General features: G+C 49.5%; 1 protein-coding gene across 2 annotated transcripts; it reads right to left on the reverse strand.

The window, feature by feature from the left end:
- Positions 1–1,873: 1,873 nt before the first annotated feature.
- Positions 1,874–21,131, reverse strand: BRAT1 (BRCA1 associated ATM activator 1). 2 transcript variants are annotated; one of them, XM_033426693.2, is made up of 14 exons: positions 20,993–21,131; positions 20,768–20,910; positions 17,091–17,245; positions 14,907–15,051; positions 14,032–14,404; positions 13,652–13,753; positions 12,513–12,604; positions 11,688–11,806; positions 11,427–11,613; positions 11,126–11,199; positions 9,969–10,071; positions 9,750–9,848; positions 9,395–9,570; positions 1,874–9,071 (listed from the first exon to the last, which is right to left on the reverse strand). In XM_033426693.2, exons 2-14 carry the CDS (start codon positions 20,892–20,894, stop codon positions 8,373–8,375), a joined length of 2,451 nt encoding a protein of 816 aa, XP_033282584.2. In that variant the 5' UTR covers positions 20,895–20,910; positions 20,993–21,131; the 3' UTR covers positions 1,874–8,372. The 2 variants fall into 2 exon arrangements, with proteins under 2 accessions (XP_033282584.2, XP_033282583.2); XM_033426692.2 differs by having other exon boundaries at positions 14,907–15,054.
- Between the last annotated feature and the right edge of the window lie 75 nt (positions 21,132–21,206).

The raw sequence follows: 21,206 nt of genomic DNA on the forward strand, positions 1-21,206 counted from the left end.
AAAAAGTCTCAACAAATTTAAGAGGATAGAAACTATATCAAGCACTTTTTTCCCAGTCACAATGGTAAGAAAATAGAAATCAGTTACAGGAAGAAAAATGGGAAAAACACAAACACGTGGAGACTAAACAATACGCTACTAAAAAACCTATGGGTCAATGAAGAAATCACAGAGAAAATCAGAAAATATCTCGAGACAAATGAAAATAAAAACACAAATGTAAGCAGTTCTAAGAGGGAAGTTTATAGTGGTACAGGCCTATATCAAGAAATAAGAAAAATCTCAAGTAAACAAGCTAACCTACCATCTAAAGAAATTTAAAAAGAAGCACAAAGCCCAAAGTCAGCAGGAGGGAAATAATAAGGATCAGAGAGAAAATAAATACACCAGAGATTTTAAAAATAAATAGAAGAGATCAATGAAACCCACAACTGTTTTTTTAAAAAGACAAACAAAATTGATAAGCCTTTAGCCAGGCTCATGAAAAAAAAAAGAGAAGACCCAAATAACAAAATAAGAAATGAAAGAGGGGAAATAACAACCGGTATCACAGAGATACAAAAATTCATAAGAGAATACTAAGAACAGTTATATGTCAACAACTTAGACAACCTAGAAAAAAAAGGATAAATTTCTAGAAACATACAGTCTTCCAAGACTGAATCAGGAAGAAATAGACAACATGAACAAACCAATCACTAGTAATGAAACTGAATTTGTAATTGAAAACAAAAACAAAAACAAAAAACTCTCAGCAAACAAAAGTCCAGGACTGGACAGCTTCAGAAGGGAATCCTACCAAACATATAAAGAAGAGCTAATAACTATCCTTTTCAAACTATTCCAAAAGATTGAAGAGGAGGAAACACTCTCAAATTCATTCTATGAGGCCACCATTACCCTGATAACAAAACCAAAGACACTACCAAGAAAAGAAAGAAGGAAGGGAGGAAGGGAGGAAGGGAGGGAGGGAGGGAGGGAGGGAGAGAGAGAGAGAGAGGGAGGGAGGGAGGAAAAAAGAAAATCTCTGATGAGTATAGATGCAAAAATCCTCAACAAAATATTAGCAAACCAAATTCAACAATATATATATATAAAAAGGATCATACACCATGATCAAGTAGGATTTATTCCAGGGGTTCAAGGATGGTTCAATACCTGCAAATCAACCAATGTGATACACCACATTAACAAAAGGAAGGATAAAATTCACATAATCATTTCAATAGATGCAGAAAAAGCACTTAACAAAATTCAACACCAATTAATCAAACTATCATAAAAGTTGGTATAGAGGGAACATATCTCAACATAATAAAGGGCATTTATGACAAAACCACAGTTAACATCATACTCAACAGAGAAAAGCTGAAAGCTTTTCCTCTAAAATCAGGAACAAGACAAGGATGCCCACTCTTGCCATTTCTATTTAACATAGTATTAGAAGTCCTAGCTGAACCAAACAGAAAAGAAAAAGTAATAAGAGGCATCCAAACTGGAAGGGAAGAATAAAACAGTCACTATTTGTAAATACTATTTGTAATACTATATAGAGAGAACCCTAATGTTTCCATCAAAAAACTGTTAGAATAAATTAATTCAGTAAAGTTGCAGGATAGAAGATTAATATACAGAAATCTGCTGCTTTTCTATACACTAATAATGAACTCTCAGAAAGAGAAAGCAACAAAACAATCCCGTTTAAAATCACATCAAAAAGAAAAAAATACCTAGAAAAAAACTTAACCAAGGAGGCAAAAGACCTATACTCTGAAAACTATGAAACACTAATGAATGAACCTGAAGAGAATACAAAGAAATGGAAAGATATCCCATGTTCGTGGATTAGAATAATTATTATTGTTAAAATGTCCATATTACCCAAAGCAGTCTACAGATTTAATGCAATTCCTATCAAAATACACATTACATTTCTAACAGAAATAGACCATATAATCCTAAAATTAATAGGAAAGCACAAAAGACCCTGAATAGCCAACATAATCTTGAGAAAAAAGAACAAAGCTGGATGTGTCACACTCCCTGACTTCAGACTATACTACAAAGCTACAGTAATTAAAACAGTATGGTACTGACACAAAAACAGACATGTATACCAATGAAACAGAACAAAGTCCAGAAATGGTCGATTAATCTACAACAGAATAGAGAAACCATGCATTTATAGTCAATTAATCTACAACAAAGGAGGCAAGAATGTACAATGGAAAAAGGGGTGGGATAGGGAGGGTGGGAGGGAGGGAGACACAAGAGGGAAGAGATATGGGAACATATGTATACGTATAACTGATTCACTTTGTTATAAAGCAGAAACTAACACACCATTGTAAAGCAATTATACCCCAATAAAGATGTTAAAAAAAAAAAAGGAAGAAAAAGACAATCTCTTCAATAAGCAGTGCTGGGAAAGCTGGACAGCTACATGTAAAAGAATTAAATTACTACATTTTCTCACATCATATACATAAACTGAAGATGGATTAAAAACCTAAATGTAAGACCACAAACCATAAATCTCCTTGAAGAAAACATAGGCAGAACACTCTTTGACATAAATCATAGTTTTTTTTTTTTGGATCTATCTCCTAAAGCAAAGGAAACAAAAGTAAAAATAACCAAATGGGACTTAATAAACTTACAAGCTTTTGCACAGCAAAGAAAACCACTGACAAAGCAAAAAGACAACCTACTGAACGGGAGAAAATATTTGCAAATGATATAACCGATAAGGGGTTAATATCCAAAATGTATAAGCAACTCATGCAACTCAACATCCAAAAAAACAAATAACCCAATTAAAAAATGGGTGGAAGTCCTGAAGAGACATTTTTTTCCAAAGAAGATATATAGATGGCCAACAGGCACATGAAAAGACGCTCAACATTGCTAATCATCAAAGAAATGCAAATCACAACCACAATGAAATACCACCTCACACCTGTCAAAATGGCTACCATCAAGAAATCTACAAATGATAAATGTTGGCAAGGATGTGGAAAAAAGGGAAACCTTGTGCACTATTGGTGGGAACGTAAATTGGTGCAGCCACTATGGAGAACATTACGGAGGTTTCTTAAAAAACTAAAAATAAAACTACCTTATGGTATGGCAAGTCCACTCCTGAGTATATTATCTAGAAAAAATGAAAACACTAATTTGAAAAGATACATGCACCCCAATGTTCATAGCAGCACTATTTACAATAACTAAGATGTGACAGCAACCCAAGTGTCCATCAATAGATGAATGGATAAGTACACACACACACACACACACACACACACACACACAGAGGAATATGACTCGGCCATAAAAAAGAATATTTGTCCATTTGCAGCAACATGGATAGACCTGGAAGGTTTTAAGCTTAAATAAGTCAGACAAAGACAGATATTATATGTTATCACTTATATGTGGAATCTGAAAAATATAACAAATGGATATAACAAAACACTCATAGATATAGAGAATAAACTAGTGGTTACCAGTGGGGAGAGGGAAGGAGGGAGGGGCAAAATAGGGGTAGGGCATTAAGAGGTATAAACTACTATATAAAATAAATAATCTACAAGGATATATTATACAGCACAGGGAATATAGCCAGTATTTTATAACAACTTTAAATAGAGTATAACATATAAAAATATTCAATCGTTATATTGTACATCTGAAACTAATATTATATATCAACTATACTTCAAAAAGCAAAAATAATAAACTGAAAATCTTAAGAGTTATGCTCTCAGGGTACTAATGACTCAGAATTAAACCTGCCTCCTCCATCCTGCTCCAAATCTCAGGGAACCGTAGATAAGACTGACTTGGTGCTAAGAGAAGCAAAATCAAAATGCAACCAAGTTCCTGAGAAGTCAGAGCTACAGATCTGCCCTTTCACTGATTTGAGACCCAGGGATGTGTAAGCTGGTTGGGCAGAGAACTCCAAGCAGTGAATTTGGAATGATGGGGGCCCCTTCACCCTAGGCTTCCAAGAATCCCCACATATAAGTTTTTGAAGCCAGTGATCACCACACATTTAAAGATGACCAAGAACATGTGAAAACAACAAGTCACGAGCAGACACGTGTGGGCTTTGTGTCCTGGAACTGGGCGCGCTGTGGCAAACCCCGGCTGGTTGGTCCCATGCACTTGGCCCTACTGCATTCCTGAGTCCTTTGTAGTCAGGCATGGCCAAATGACTGAAGTCTGGGCCAAAGAATGTAGGTGATAACAACTGTGCAACTTCTGGGCCTCACCCATCAAAACCTCTATCTGAACCTCCATACTCTTCTCTCATTCCTGGATGCCTGGCCTGGGCCCAAACTCTAGGGGAACCTTAGGAACCATGGGTTGATGATGAGAAGGCACCAGAATGAAGGGACCTGGGTCCCCATTTCACCACCTGGGGGAAAGCTGCCCAATGGAGAAACACCTACAGTGCACTACTCTATGGTTAGTGAATAAACCTGCATTAGTTTAAGCCATGAAATTTTAAGGTTTGTTTGATAAGCAGCTAGTGTTACTGTAATACAGACATGGGTTATAAAACAACGGAGCTTCTTAAGTTTGAAGAAGTCAAAGGTAAGCTTGAAAATATCAGCACAGAACAGGAAGCTAAAGTGTTAACAAATGTTTAAAAGCACAAACACAACACAACATACAAAAATCAAAAGACGGAAAATAGTGGAGAGATTAAAAGATGTGGAGAGAACAATGAGATCTCAGATGTATAGATCTCTATTCTAGGAGGAGAGAAAGAGAAGGGGGTGGTGCTAGAGAGAGAATCTGGATCAGAGAAAAGCACTTTGAAAGCATAGCGGCTGAGAATTTGCCAGAACTGGTGAAAAACACCAATCCAGATTCAAGAATCCCAAGAATAAATTTAAAAATTCTCACCTATCCATGGTAGTAAAATTACAGAAAAACCAAAGACAATGGGAAACTTAAGAACATCCACTGAAAAGATAGGCTCCCTCCAAGAACAGCAGGTAGATGGACAGTGACCTCTTGGCCACAACAATGCAAGCCAGGGGATGGTGGAATGCACTCAGTGTATTTCAGTGTGTTGGAAGGAAACAGCCACTAACTTAGAATTTATGCTCAATATATTCAAGTATGACAGTGAAGACAGTTTTAGACAAACCAAAACACATACTTTTATCACCAGGCTCTCCTGTTACGCTTGTTAAAAATGAAGGTTCAGGACTTCCCTGGTGGCACAGTGGTTAAGAATCCGCCTGCCAATGCAGGGTACACGGGCTTGATCCCTGGTCCAGGAAGATCCCACATGCTGTGGAGCAGCTCAGCCCGTACACCACAACTACTGAACCTGCACTTTAGAGCCTGCAAGCCACAACCACTGAGCCTATGTGCCACAACTACTGAAGCCCATGCACCTAGAACCCATGCTCCACAACAAGCCACCGCAATGAGAAGCCCACGCACCACAACGAAGAGTAGCCCCCGCTCACCACTAGAGAAAGCCCACGTGCAGCAATGAAGACCCAATGCAGTCAAAAATAAACTTTTTTTAAAAATGCAGCTTCACGGGCCCCACTGTGGACCTCCTGCTTCAGAAACTCAGATAGAGGGCCCAGAAATCTAAGCACTGCCAAGCAATTTACAGTCACACACTGGCGATTTTCCAGGGTATGGACTAAGGCAGGGCTTTGCAGGAGACTGTGCTGGAGATGTCAGGTGCCCAGCCTGAAGGGTCTTGTGTGCCAGCCTGTTGACAATGGGGAGACACAGTAGGGTCTAGGCAGGGGAGTGAGAATAACCAGGTTTGGACAGATTGCTTCAGCCAGAGAGGGTAAGAGTAGAGGAAGGGAAGGCTGCTGGAAGGAGGCCCTTTGAGAAGTGACTTCAGGAATCCACTAGAGAAGCAGTGGACGCAGCTTAGTGTTGTCACACGTGCAGGGTCCTTGTCCTATCCCAGTGCAGCTGACCCAGTGCAGCTGACCCACTGGCACTAGACATGCAGGTCCAGGGCTCAGAGAAGTCTGACAGGAGTCCTAACCTGTCGGTGTGAGGGTTGTGTGTGAAGCCAGGGAACTGAATTAACTCACTCAGAGGAGGTGGGCAGAGCAGGAAGAGAAAAGGCCGATCCACACAACCTTGGGAACAGCAGTTAAGGGAGGGGAAGGACTAAAGGAAGAAGCTAACACCTTCTTGTTGACTATCTTCTTTGTGAAAGTCACAATGTCAGGCATTTTATTCACCATGTCCCAGTCAGTTCTCAACAGCTTGGGGAGGTCCATCCCCATTTCATAGACAAGGCCAGGCTGAGTGGAATTAAATGACCTGCCCAAGGACAGAGCAGCCTGTAAGTGGTGAAGCCAGGGTTTGACCAGGTAGGTCCATCTGATGGGCGTTTGCCTTAGTGAAGGAGTGAGAAGACAGACCTGCTAGGCCTGCACCAAGAATGCAAATTCTGCCCGAGACAACACCAGCTGCTTTCCACAGGGCACAGCATCTCCCAGGAACAGGTCCCCTGCTGTCCACACACACCTCTCCCTGCAAGAAGTTTCTATGACACAGCAAAGGACATGGGTCTTTCCAGAGGCTGTGGGGTCACCTCTCAGCCCAACCTAAAACCTGAGGATAGTAAGGGGTTTTGCCAAATGCCTTTCCTGCAGCTGATACGACTGTGCTTTTCCTGCTTTACCCTGTTGATGGGATGGATCGCTCTGATTTTCAAATGCTGAACCAGCCTTGCATACATGAAGTAGACCCCACTTGATCTTGGTGTATAATTCTTTTTATACATTGTTGGATGCAATCTGCTAATATTTTGTTAAGGACTTCTGTATCTATGATGAGAGATACTGGTTCCTAGTTTTCTTGGATATTTGTCTGGTTTTGGTATTAGGGTAATGCTGGCCTCATAGAATGAGTTAGGAAGTATTCCCTCTGCTCTATCTTCTGGAAAACTGTAGAGGACTGGTATAATTTCTTCCTTAAATGTTTTGTAGAATTCACTAGTGAAGCCACCTGGGCCTCATGCTTTCTGTTTTAGAAGGTTGTTAATTATGGATTCAATTTAACAGATACAGGCCTACTCAGATCATCTATTTCTTGTATCAGTTTGGCAGACTGTCTTTCAAAGAATTAGTCCATCTCAGGTAGGTTATCAAATTTGTGGGCACAGAGTTGCTCCGTGTTCCCTTATTATCCTTTCAATTATCATGGGATCTGCAGTGATGTCCCCTTTTATTTCTGGTACTAGTAATTTGTGTCTTCCCTTTTTTTCCTTAGCCTAGCTAGGGGCCTATTGACTTTATTATCTGTTCAAAAACCAGTTTTTGGTTTACTTGATTTCCTCTATTGATTTCCTGTTTTCAATTTCATTGATTTCTGCTCTAGTTTTTATTATTTCTTTTCTTGTGCTTACTTTGGGTTGAATTTGCTCTTTTTCCAGTTTCCTAAGGTGGAAGCTTAGTTTATTGATTTTAGATGTTTCTTCTTTTCTCATATACGCATTCAATGCTATAAACATCCCTCTGAGCACTGCTTCTGCTGCATCCCACAAATTTTGGTAAGTTGTAATTTCACTTTCATTCAGTTAAAAATATTTTAAAGTTTCTCTTGAGATTTCTTCTTTGACTGTGCTGGGTGCTTTAGAACACTGAGACACTTACCTCTGGGAGGCAAAGAGTAAAATTCCCATTTTACAGATGGGGAACAGGTCAACCCAGGGTCACATGGCTGGGAAATGGCAGAGCTTGGGCTGGTGTACCGTCTGTTTGGTCCCCTGAGGACCAGCCCAGAGCTGAACTCCCCTGATGTTACCACTGGCAACCCTACGTGCCTGGTGAGTTGAAATGGTGAGCTCTGAACCGTTACAAAGTCAAGCTGATCCTGGAGGTTCAGAGACTGAAAACCTGGCTTGGTTAGACCTGGGGTCACTACCGTTAGGGACCAGGGACCAAGGCCAGACACACTCCAGCCTGAGCTGCTTGCTCTCTGACCTTGGGTGTCCCTGGGGCACGGTGGGATCCAAGCAGAGGAACCACCCCTCCGTGCCAAGGAAGCACGTGGCCACTGTGCAGAGGGTCCCCTCCAGATGTTTCTCCAGCCCCCACCAGGCCTGGGGCCTACCCCTGGGCAGTCTTAGGACACTGTGCTGACCCAGTGGCACCATCAAATCACACTTATTTTGAGTAGAAAATAAGCCACTTCTTCAGCAATACATCAAAATGTGGGGCTCTTTGAGCTTGCTGGGCTCACCTGGTCCTGGCTTCCCTGGAGGGTCCCTTGTGCAGCCAGGCCAGACTAGAGCCCTCAGGATGGCAGGGCCCAAGGAAGGGACGTGGTGCAGCAGCAGGGTCCTGGGGAGGTTGCCACTAGGCTGGTCAGTAGCAGTCGGCCTCGTTCTCCCCAAGGACGCCCACGGCAGCCAGCATGTCCTGCAAGAGTGACTGGGGGCTCTTCTCCACATGGTCACTGCTCTCAGCCAGAGTGTCCCGAAGGCCCTCCAGGTCTACAGACCTCAGCAGAGCTACGACGGCCCCGGGCTCCAGGTACCCCAGGGGCTGACCCTGCTCACCTGCCTGCCACCTCTGCAGGGTGGCCTCCACAGAGGCCACGTTGGGACTGTCCCCTGCCTCCTGCGGGCTGCCACAGGGAGCAGCCTTGGCCCTCAGGAATAGGAGAAGATCACAGGACTTCTGGGCCACAGGTCGGTCACAGTCAAACAAGGCACGGAAGGCAAACTCAAAGAGCTGCACACGGCAGAGCACCTGCAGGGCCTGGGCCAGCACACCAGGTGGGGCTGTCTCGGGCAGGGCCACGGCATAGGGACAGTGGGAGCCGCGCTGACCCAGCAACTGCTCCAGGAACACCAGTGCCAGCTCGAGGCCCTGGGCCCGCACCTCCCAGTCCAAGTCCCTGCTCGCCGCCTGGAGCGCTCCAGCCACAAACCGCTCCGCGTCTTCAGCTACATCAGCGTGGCCATCCCTCAGCCACTCAGTGAAGACCTGCATGACGGCCCTCCGGGGGAAGCCCTCCGAGTCTGTGGAGAGGATGTGCAGAAGCTCCACGAGCAGGCTCTCCTGGAGGACAGAGTGGGAAGAGGGTGGAGGGACCAGGGAAGTCGAGTTCCCGCTGACGGGCTCGGGGTGCAGCAGGGAGAACCCCCATGAGGACCCCCTGCCATGCTCGGCTTCCTTCAGGCGATGTGCCCTTCAGCCCCCCATCTGCCCACCGTCAAACAGGGGTGGCCGTGCCCAAGAGACAGGGCTTCCAGGAAGCGGAGCTGGAGATTCAGGGGACACGCCCGACCCTGAATGCCACCCCTGGACGGCAGACCCACTCCACCCTGGCATCAGGACAGCAGCCAGGTGGGCGCACAGCCACAGGACCCACTGCCTCCTACCTGCTGAGCCCCTGGGCACTCAGGGCTGGCAGGGGTGGCACACAGCCCCCAGCTAGACAACTGCCCTGTGGCGGTCACTGCGCTCGCGCGGACGTAACTCTCAGGGTCTCGCAGAAGCTGCTTGGTGAGCTCGGGCACCTCTGAAGCAAGGAGCGCTTGTCTGAAGCCGGCCTGCCCTGGGGGTCCAAGAAGCCACAACCAGCTATGACCGAAAGCTGAGTCCACAGCCTCTCCTCCCTCCCCAAAGGCAGCCTAGGTAGTCCGAGTTCCCAACTACCTGGGGACAACGGTGTGCCAAGGCCAGGCCAGCCCTCCCACAGGGACCCCAGCCCCCGGCGCCGCACCCTGCACTCACCTCCCCAGTGTCTGGTCATTTGGGTCAGGAACTCGAGGCCTGAGTCCCTTACCTCCCAGCAGGGGCTGCACAGGCGCTTCTGTAGCACAGGAAGCAGCTCTGGGGCAGAAGGAACGGTTCAGAGGGCCCAGGCCATGTCCACCCTGCCTCCCACCCAGCCCCCAGTCACCTCCATCCCTGCTCCTCCCTCAGTTCACCCCTGGGAGGGGCTGGGATCACCTCTGAGGAACAGCTGGGTGTGGGGGTCCAGGTCGCAGCAGTCGGGGGTCTTGGGTGAGCTCAGGAGCCACCTGAGTGTGGCCTGGAAGGCCTTCTTCAGAACCTGGAGTGGGAAGAGTGGGGCTGCAGGGCCAGGAGGGGTGAGCTGGCCCGCCTGCCCCCGTCCCCGCCCTGGGGTATAAGATGGGGACGGGATACATGGGGACAGGGAACACCGGACTTCATTTTTACGAGGCAGAAGCCTCTGGAAGTGGCCGACTGGCATCCAAGACTAGAGAGAGAGGAGGAGAGGCCAGCTCTTGTCAGGAAGCCCCACTACCGGGGAAATGAAACTTCTGCACCAAAACAGCAGGAACTACCCACGGCACCTTTTCCTGAAAGCTCCGGAATCTGCCAGGCTTATCATCCAATCTCCCCACTGCCTGCTCAGTACATATGCTATTCCTGCACCCCCAGAGCATGACTCAACCCCGGGGCTACGAGAACGGGGAGATTTGCAGGAAACCTCAATGAGAGTTGGGACCCCAAGCGTAAGGCCCACCTGGTTCTAGTTTACATCTCTCATGGAGAATTCCTTGTAAGACTGGATCCTCTCCCTGCTTTCCATGGCCCGGCGACCCCTCACTCAATCTCCACCAATGCCAGGCCCTGGGCCGAACCCTGTGCAGCTGCCTGCCCCTTGAAACTCACTTTAAGAAGCAATTCTGGGGACTTCCCTGGTGGCGCAGTGGTTAAGAATCCGCCTGCCAATGCAGGGGGCACGGGTTCGGGCCCTGGTCCAGGAAGATCCCACATGCCGCGGAGCAACTAAGCCCGTGCGTCACAGCTATTGAGCCTGTGCTCTAGAGTCCGCGACCCACAACTACTGAGCCTGCGAGCCACAACTGCTGAAGCCCACTGCACCTAGAGCCCGTGCTCCACAACAAGAGAAGCCACTGCAATGAAAAGCCCGTGCACCGCAACGAAGAGTAGCCCCTGCTCGCCACAAGCACAGAAAGCCCGCGTGCAGCAACAGCCAATGTTTTAAAATTAATTATTTAAAAAAAAAAAAAAAAAGAGGCAATTCTGGCCCCAGAGAGGCCTGCAGGGGTGCCCTGCCTCTGCCTTCCTCCCCCTCCCCTTCCCTCCACCCTCCACCCTGCACCCTGTGCGTGTACCATGGAGCTGGACTCAGGGCTCACGAGGTACTCCAGGAGGACGGAAAACACCTGCGTCACCAACTCTTGAGGGCCTGAGACAGACGTGGATGGCTGAAGCACCCAACCTCCTACCCTGGGGCCTCCCCAGCCCACAAGTATGGCAACCCAAGGAAAACAGGGGACAGAACCCATCGGTCAGCTGAATCCCAGCCCCTGCCCCAGAGGAGACATGCAGAGGACAGCAGTCTTGGGATATCTCTGAGCAGCTGTGGGGCTCGCCCAACACCCGAGCTGTGCAAGAGAAAACATTCTCACTTACCGGTCCCCTGAGACAGCGCCCCCAGGAAATCCAGGGCAGCTCGCTGGACCCGGCCACAGCCCACCAGGATCGCACAGAGACGGCTGCCCACATCGGAGGTGGGGGCCGCTGAGCCACTGCAGAGCCGCAGTATTGTCACCGCAGCCCCAAGCAGGGGCGCCTGCGGCCAGGGCGAGGGGCGCTGGGGCTGGGGGAGGACGGAAGGTCAATGCAGGCCACAAGTCCCACTGCCAGTGTGGACCTGGGCCGGGCCTTACCTACCAGCGGCTGCAGCAGCCCCAGGTGGGCCAGAGCACAGCACAGGAGACCCACACAGGCCGACTTGGAGGAGAGGAGCGTGTCCACCGTCATCGAGTTGCCTGCGGCCCCCTCCAGCAAGCCTAGAGGGCGACCAGAAACAGCTCCTGGTTAGCGGGCACCTCCTGTGTGGCCACTGCAGGCCTTGCCGCTGGTCACTGCTTCATACCAGAGACCAGGCCCGGAGGTTCCGAGCAGGTGGCTCATCCAGGGTGGCGTCCAGCCGGCCGGAGCTGAGGTCTGGACCTGTCTGCAGGGCTCTCAAGCAGTCCCACTCTCCCTGCAGCCCATGCCTGGGCCGGTTTCCGCTGGTCAGAGGCCCATCTCTACACTCAACATGGGGCTCCGAGGCAAAGCTGGCCCCCCTTCTCTAATCCTCACCCCATCGTGCGGCTGAAGCAAGACAAGTCGCAGCGAGGAAACTCACTCTCCCATCACAGAACTGACCTTCTGGGAGGACGAGTGCCAAGCCCGTGTGCCCGCTCTGGGTCAGGAACCATCCACGTGGCCCAGGCCCCCGGTAACCACCACCAACTGCCGGGTCAGCTACTCTGGGGGCCACTCCAGCTGATGCCCACAGGGGGCAATGCTGCCCTATGAACTCTCAGGCAGGGACGTGAGCAGCGGTCACACCTGGGACGGCAGCCTACACCGCAGCCACCTTCACTCTTAGGTGGGGTGGCAAGCCAGGTGTCCGGCTGCCCATCAGCCCGCCCTGGCCCCAAGGACATTCTCAGGACCCCAGGGTCCTGCCTTCCTGCACCTGCCCACCCTTCCCAAGCAGCCTACCTGGGGGTCCAGGGGCCTGAGCAGCAGCTTCCAGGACACAGGCCAGGGGCTGGAGGAGGATGCCAAAGGCCTGGGTCCTCAGTGCCTGTGGACTGAGGACAGAGGACACGGTCAGGGCTGTCCCCGCCCTCAGGCAAGCTGGCTACCCTCCTAATATCCCCAGCAAGTCTGGGCCAAAGGGGTCAGTGCTGGGGATCTGGACACCCCCTTGAGAAACAGCCTCCCTGTAAGCACTGTGACCAGCACTCACACCACTGGCAGGGGACTCGAAGGAGCTGCGAGAGCACCACCCAGGCCCCAGGAAGAGCCTGGGGAAGGCCTGGCCACACCCACTCCGATGGGCGGTGCCTGCTCAGGGCCAAAGGGATGGGATGCCCCAGCTCCTGGAAGTACTCCCAATGCTGAGATATCCTTTCCTACGTTCCAGAACATGGTCTCGCCTCTCGCCGACGTGCTTGGGCCCAGGGTGGTTGGGAGGCCAAGCTGGTACAGAGCTCTCCCTCCAAGCCAGCTGCCCAATCCTTCCCTCTTCCTTAGGACCACTCCCTCTCTCTGAACATCTGGAGACCCTGGAGCCCAGAGCCAGGCTTGCATCGTAACCCCAGCGCCCTGTGCCCACTTTCACCCCAGACCTGGGCCAACAAGACCGGCTCTAGTCCGCCCGAAACCCTGGAATGATTTCTCTTCCTTCCCACCTCTCCAGACCCCACACCCCCTTCCTGGTAGGGCGCATATCTCTCTCCCTCTGGGAATCTGTCCTGTCACTCCTGTCTACTGGGTCCCCCTCCACCCCTAGTACGCTCCTCCAGTGGCATGCACACAGGGTGGCCCAGGATCCACAAGGTGAGGCCACTGGGGAGGTGGCAGAAGGCAGCTGAGCAGGTCCTGAGTATGAACCCAGTCCTGCTCTGAGCAGGGCTGCCCCAAGATCTCTTTTATCTTTGGGGAGCCTGTGAATAAAGCTATTCCACCACTAAACAACGTAGAAGCCGGAGCCTGTGCCAACACCTTGGTGATAACCACGGACTGCCCGGCCACGCCCCGGCCAGCTGTCCCTGACTGATCTCTGGTTTCAGGAGCTCCCCTGAAGTTCCCTGACCGCTCTGCCCGCCTCACACAACATGAACCCCAATCCTTACCAGTCCTGCAGTTTCAGGATCCCCAAAGCCTGTGTGGGGCTCAAGTGGCTCAGTGTCTGGGCCAAAGTCTCCCACAGGCCACGGTAAGAGCTCGGCGCAGAACTGGGGAGAGGAGCCCAGGAAGAGAACGTCATTCCCCCGTCCGGCCCACACCGTGCCCAGGGGGCTGCCGTGGCCTGGGCTGGGTGTGCCGGCTGAGACGGAAGGCCTTTCCCAGGTGTGTGGGCTTCCAGACCCCCTCTGGTGTCCCCTCTACTCGAGGCAGCGCTCTCGGGCAGCCAGGGAGATGTGGCCCAGGTGTGATGGCTGCCCCAAGACTTCCCGAAGAAAACAAGCCCCACCTCCTGCCCACCCCACCAGCTGCGCCCTGGGGGCCTGACCGGGCCACGCTGAGGAGGAGATCCACGAGCGAGTGTGAGGCTGGGACAGGGTCTTTCTCGAGCAGGCGGGCCACGAGGGGGCTCAGCCGCACCCAAAGGCCTTGCGTCCAAAGGCCGTGGCAGTGCCCGAACGCAGTGGTCAGGACACTCAGGGCCTGTGTGACCTGCGGGACGGCTGTGGAGCACAGGGAGTCTTCGATGTGACCCACGATCTTCTGGGCACATGCTGGCCAGTCACAAGCCTGCGGACTGCGGTGGCCCTCGGCTGGGCCCCGCATCGCCAAGTCCAGAATGTGCACCAGGAGCTGCCCGGCTGCCGAGGCCACAAACAGGCTGGGATCTCCCTGCAGGGAGAAGATGGTGTCAACTGCACCTGGGGGGCGGGGAGGGACAACGGGTGGGGAGAGAAACAGGGTTCAGCTGGAACAGAGTCCATGGTGACAGCAGAGACGCTGAAACCACTGAGCAGCTTCAACCACTGGACTTCAGACCCTCACGGACAGAACTCAGAAACCACCCAATGCGGAGGCACTGTCAGAGGCCCAGCCTCCCCGCTACTCAGAGGCAATGGAATCAGAATGGAGGGATCACAGGGCGAGGGGCTTTAGAACCCTGGCCACTTGGGATTCTTCTCGTCAGTTTCAAAGCCACCCCAACTGCTGGGTCTCACCTACAAGCCACAGGACACCGTACACCCTTGAGGGGCCTCCAGCCCTTGGTTACCCCGAATGTTCCTCACAACAGCCCTACGATACCACAGCCACTTTCATGTTCAGAGGAAGAGACCCAGCGAGGTGCGGTGATTTCCCAGGAGTCGCAGAGCATCAGGCACGGCAAGGGCAGAGGCGGAAGGCAGGGCAGACGGGGGCACTCACCACAGGCAGCGAGGAAGCGCAGGGCGCTAGGATGCTGTGCCAGGGTGCGCAGGCCCTGGATCCAGCCGCTGCGCACAGCGGGGGCCGTCCAGGCCGCTCCTCCGAGGGGGCCCACCTCCCCAAAGAGCATGGGCAGCAGCTCCCCCTGCTGGGAAGCAGAGAAGGAAGTGGGGACCTGAGCAAGCTCCCAGGGGGCCCCACATCAGAGGCGGCTTTGCTATCGTTCACAGCTGGACGGCTTTGCTATCCTTCACAGCTGGTCGAGGCGCTTCTTTGGGGGAATTTCTCGTGAGCGGACGACAAAGAGCCTGTGAGAGGCGGCAGGTGGCCACCAGAGCAGGCCGATGGCAGCCACAGCACTGCCAACTGTGCCTTCCAGGGGAGAGAATTTCGGAAGGGAGAACTGGGTTTTACATAAAGCCTCATCAACCCTGTCACAGTTCACTTCAGAAACCCTTCCCCCAAACAGCCCACCAACTGCAACGCCAACGGTCCCCCTCTGACCGTGACACACTGCGCTCAAGGACCCCAAAGGTCTCCACGGCCTACTGAGCTCTTGTGCTTGGCACTCGGGGCCCTCCAGGGCAGCTGCCCTCCTCCAGGTGTCCCCTACCCTGAATCCCCCAGCACACACCCCCCATACACCTGCTCAAACCCCTTACAACCCGGCTGCAAGACCACTGCTCCTACGAAGCTGACCACCCCACCCCGTCAGCAGGCAGTGGCTAACTCCCTGCTCAATCCCCACCTGCTCGTGGACGTCCACAGGACAATAACGCACTGTCCTGATCTGCTGCCACGTGCACAAGGCTCTTGTTCACTACAGGGTGCCAATGAGTGGGAAACTTGGGGGCTGCCTCTTACCAACGGAGCCCCTCACTGGTGTAGCTACTAGCTCTGAGCCTTGTCTATCTTGACAATAAAATGCTGGTCCCCACCCTCAAGTCATCTCAGACTCCAGCGTAAGGGACCACGGGGCCTCGGAGACACACTTCCAATCGCTCAAGGATGACGCTAACTCCGCAGTGGCCTCGAGGCCTTGAGGGGTGTTGCTGGAGGCGGCAGCTCACAGGGCAGGCCCTCTGTGGGATCTCGCATCACCGAAATGCGCCCCCAGAGCTGCAGCCTCTCCCTGGGGGCAGCTCGCAGCCAACGGGAAGGTACAAAGGCTCAGCCCCCCGCCTCAGGTAGTCTGTCCACATGTCCGCTGCCCAGGCACCGTCTACTGGTGAGCATCCGGCTGCTGAAGGGCCCTTAGGGCTACCAGACCCCCTGGGAGGCTGTGAAGGGCCAGGTGAAAAGGGAACAGGAGCCCAAGCCAGTGCCACGGGCCCAGGACAGAAAGCAACCTTCCACTGTGACTCAGAGCCCGAACCTGCCGTGTCCCTCGTCCCCACGTGCAGGGGGCCGACCACCAGACTGAAGGGCAGTCAGTGGCCTTCTAAGCCCCTAAAGCCATGGTCAACCTTGGGAAGGAAGAGGAGGCCGTGGAGAAGTAGAGACGGGAACTGGGAAGTACTCAGGAAATCAATGAAGTTGGGGAAGGCCATCTGATTGGGACTGAGGATTTACTTTCAGAGAAACAGGTGGTGTAACAGAGCATTCGAACAGTGCGACTCTTCAGGGTCTAGTGTGAGCTCTGCCAGCTCTGTGGGATTCTTATATTGAGTCTTCACTGTCTCCTAATCCAGGAGAAAGATGAAGACTCCTGACCTGCTTACTGGCCAGGGCGCCCAGGATAACACGAATGTGATTTTGTAAACTGAGGTGTTCTACCAACTGCAAAGCACCGGAGGTATGGGTGGATTATCACACATGAAGTCATTTCCTAAAACACACTTCCGTGTGGAACATCCTGGGAAGTCTGTCCCACAGCGAGCTGGTGTGGGCTGGGTCCCTGGAGCCTGCACTGCTGAACTGAGGAACACCCATGAAGGGCAGCGCCAGGGCAGAGAGCCAGCCCCAGCTCTGCCGTATTTTAAAATGTTCACCGTTCACCCCAACATCATTCCCGGTCAGTTCTTCAAAGGAGAACTATACTCAGGAATAAAAACCTTGCGGTACACGTCAAGACACGGGGGCAAAACAAGCTTCAGAGACTCAGGGGTCATGACAGCCACCAGTGCTTTGTGTACCTGCAGGAGAAGGTGGGTCACTCAGGTGGGAGGACCTGAGTGGGAGTACCTGAAGATACTGGAAGCAGTTTTCCTGGGCTGCAAATATCCCTGCGAGGCGGAGTGAGAAGGAGAGGATTCTGGAACTTAGGTCCTGGGATTTCAGCACGTGGAACAGCAGCTCTACCAGGCAGGGATTTTCCTGTAGTAACAGGAGGCTGGACCCTGGAGACAGGCCCAGCCGGGAAGCATGTTACCAGGGGCACAGCGCATGCCTCCCTAAGGGACCATTCTTCTGGCAACCCCCAGACTCCCTTTCTCTCAGGCTATTAGACTCAGCAGTCCAACCGGGAGGAAATCGTTGCAACAACTGCCACAAAGGATCCATAACTTTAATTCAATGAGGGGGACAAAATAGAAAGCCAATACCTTAACAACAGGCAAGGGGCTGGGACAGAATACACAAGTGGCCAGCAAACCACGAAAGATATTCTGCCTTGCTGATTACGAAAAAGAAATGCAAATTAAAGCAGAGGACAATTTTCACCTCTCCAACGGATACTTTTCTCTTAAACTGAGAATGCAAGAAGCACAATGGAACAGGCATTCTTTTCCAGATGTGGCATCCAAAACGTCTATAGGCAACTGCTCTGTCATTCCAAAGCACTGACGGGGTGGGGGAGGCGAAGGGGGAGGAAACCTGGGGCAACACTGGGAGGGCTTCCACTGCGAGGCCCTTGTGAAAGGACAATGAGGCACAGTAACGAGGGAAAAACAGGGTGAAGGAGAGAGAAGCAAGAATCAAAGAAACCAAAAACATGTGGGCAAACCTAAAAAAGCACTGACTTTAAAAATTAAGTAACTTTTGAAGGAGTTTAAAACAAAACAGAATCAAAACACCAGACAACAAAACACGGAAGACTGGACTCAGCTGGAGTTAAAGTGCCCGAGGCTCCATGTGTGGTTGGCGCAGAAGACAGAGATTCTAACTGACTTTCAACTTTTACAATCCAGTTTGCACGTAAGACTGACCCCTAAAAATGTAAGTGGAATGCTTCAAAACTTCACTTCAAAACCAGAAAGACTGAAAAAACAAAAGCTTTATTAATCCAATGGGGGGGCAGAAAAGGAGATAAAAGGCACAACAACAAGGCATGAAAAAAATGTTTTAAATGCAAAAGAATATAATAAAAATAGGTTCAAATATAACAGTAAACTCAACAAATGAAACAAATGAAACTGTCCATTAGAATAAAGAGCTGTGCAGACTAGATCAAGAACCAAAGGCTAGCCTCACAGTGTGTGTAAGAAACAATGAAGCGTGACAACACAGAAGGCCAGATTTGTAAAGGCTGAAAAGATACAGTTGGCAAATCCTAATTTTTAAAAAGCTGCTGCAGAAAGAGTAATATCAAACAAAACTGACTTTAAAGGAAAAAGCTCTGTCAGAGCTTTAGAAAGAAAGTCATTGCTCCAACAGCCAAACCCTGGAAAATATAAGTCTAAGACTATACATACCTAACCTAACTTCAAAATATACAAAGGAGGAAAAAAGACAGAATTTCAAACAGAAATTGTTGAATCCACCATCTTAGTTTAAGATTTTCACATATCTCTCAAAAACAATTAAGCAAACAAATTAGCAAGAACATCACGTTTTAACAACATAAACTTGAACTAAGGAAAAAGTATGGAGACTATATTCTTTTCATCATGTACAACACTGAGGAAAATACATAACGGCTGGGGGAGGAGGGAAGAGGTTAACTGCTAATGGACACCAGGTTTCTTCTAAGGGGATGAAAATATTGCAAAATTAACCTTTGGATGGTGGCAAAACTGTGTGAATTTACTAAAAACCACTGAATTACACACTTTAAATAGATCAATTTCATGATATGTAAATCATATCTCTAATAAAGCTATTTAAAAATAATGTTTAATAGAGTTACCATATGATCCAGCAATCCCATTCCTGGGCACATATCTGGAGAAAACCATAATTCAAAAAGATACATGCACCCCGAAATTCATCGCAGCACTATTTACAACATCCAAGACATGGAAGCCACCTAAGTGTCCAGTGACAGATATGGATAAAGATGTGGTGTGTGTGTGTGTGTGTGTGTGTGTGTGTGTAAAATGGACTATCACCCAGCCATAAAAAAGGATGAAATAATGCCATTTGCAGCAACATGGATGAACCTAGAGGTTATCATACTAAGTGAAGTAAGTCAGACAGAGAAAGACAGATATCTTATTACTTATACGTGGAATCTAAAAAAAAAGATACAAATTAACTTATTTACAAAATAGAAACAGACTCACAGACACAGAAAACAAACTTATGGTTACTAAAGGGGAAGGAGGGATATAAATTAGGAGTTTAGGATTAGCAGATACAAACTACTATATATAAAATAAACAACAAGGTTCTACTGTATAGCACAGGGAGTTAGAGTCAATATCTTGTAATAAACTATAATGGAAAAGACTCTGAAAGTGTGTGTGTATACATATACAAAAAAAAAAATCGCTTTGCTGTACACCAGAAACTAACACAACACTGTAAATCAGCTATACTTCAATTAAAAAGATTTTTTTTTAATTTAACTACTAGGCCACAATTGAGGACTCTATAAATACCAAAAAATAATATCCTATAGAGAAATCTATAGAACACGTGCAAAAATGGTCTGTGTACTATGCCACTATAAAAGCCTCAACAGATATAAAAGAATCAAACTACAAATACTTTCTAACTCCAACCAAATAAATTAGAAATCAGTAATAAAAAGACTGAAAAAAACCCCATGTCATGAATCTAAAGATACCCTTTTAAATATTGATGATTTGTGGATAAAGAAACATTATAATGAAAAGTATGAAATATTTGGAAGTAAATCACAACAAAAGCACCACATAGTAAGACTTGCAGGGTGCAGCTAAAGTGATACCTGCAGAGACATGTGTAGCCTTAAATGCATCTATTAGAAAACAAGACAGACCTAGATATTCAACTCAAAAGAGGGTAAAAGAACAGGATAAACCAAAGAAACAAACAGCAGAAATTTATGACATGTAATCCACACGAAAACAATTATCAGACAAACATTTACATGAGCAGATATACGTACAAAGAAAACCATCACGTCGTTAGTTATGATAATGACACGTTAGAAACACAGACATCTAACAGTGGACTAATTGTAAAATTAACGTCCATTCACAGAGCAAACTGACATACAGTCAATAAAATCAACGTGTCAGTGGCGAAACACGCACTAGGACAGTAAGAGAGAAAGCAAGATATGTTATATTTACGGTGTGACTCATTTTTATAAGATAAGTACAGAATTATGACGTGTTAAGAAAAAAGGTTGGAAGGAAAAAAATGTTCGGAGTGGTTTAATCTTCCTCTTTACTCCTCTGTGCTGTTCAAGTTTTATTTAAAGAATATGTATTACTTACATAATCAGAAAGAAAACCCGATTTCTTAACACAAAAAAAACAAGGTAAGTTTGTCCCGTGGCCTCGGCAGCCACCTAGCGTGGCCTGAATACCGGGCGGCCTGCAGCTCAAGCTCTCCTGATCACCCCCTTAGGTTCAGCCTGCTGCGTCCCCAAAGCCAGGGGGAATCTCTAAGGATGAAGGAAGGACACCGGATAGACAGTCCTTCCAGAGGACAGGGGAGCCCGGCACCCTCTGGCCCCCGGGGAAAGTCAGCAGCGGCACCCTCACCCTTACCTGCTTCGGTTACCGCTGTAAACCAGTCCAGCAGCTTCTCCAAACAAGTGTCATCTGCCACAGGCTGCCTGGGGTCTGCCAGGACGGCACAGAGCGCAGGGAGGAGCCGGGAGCACTCTGGGTCCATGACGAGGCTGGGGCTCCTGCAAAGGCACTGTCAGGGCCAGACCCCGCCTGCCCTAGCCACAGGCATCCCCACGCCCGCCCAGGCCCCAGAACTCTCACCTCAGCCCAGGTGACCACAGTCTTCAGACGGAAGCTGCAAGTCGCCGGGATGGACGTAAAGCCTCAGCTCAGGTGGGACCGGAGGCTGTCAAGAGCAAGCAGAGCCCTCCATCCTGGCGGTGGAGATGGAAGGGAATCTACAGTACAGCCTGAGGCCCGAGCAGCTCAAAGTCGGCCGACCTGGGACTCTGGTGGGAGGAGAGAACGAAGGGAG

This window comes from Orcinus orca, chromosome 16, assembly GCF_937001465.1.
Source record: "Orcinus orca chromosome 16, mOrcOrc1.1, whole genome shotgun sequence".
Classification (NCBI taxonomy): domain Eukaryota; kingdom Metazoa; phylum Chordata; class Mammalia; order Artiodactyla; family Delphinidae; genus Orcinus; species Orcinus orca.

Excerpts from the sequence above, each read along its gene's own strand:
- BRAT1 (XM_033426692.2), bottom strand. The coding sequence starts at position 20,894 with ATGGACCCAGAGTGCTCCCGGCTCCTCCCTGCGCTCTGTGCCGTCCTG. Across the intron at positions 14,405-14,906 it reads GCGCTTCCTCGCTGCCTGTG|GTGCAGTTGACACCATCTTC; the intron begins GTGAGTGCCCCC and ends CCCGCCCCCCAG. Across the intron at positions 10,072-11,125 it reads GCCCTGAGTCCAGCTCCATG|GTTCTGAAGAAGGCCTTCCA; the intron begins GTACACGCACAG and ends TTCCCACTCCAG.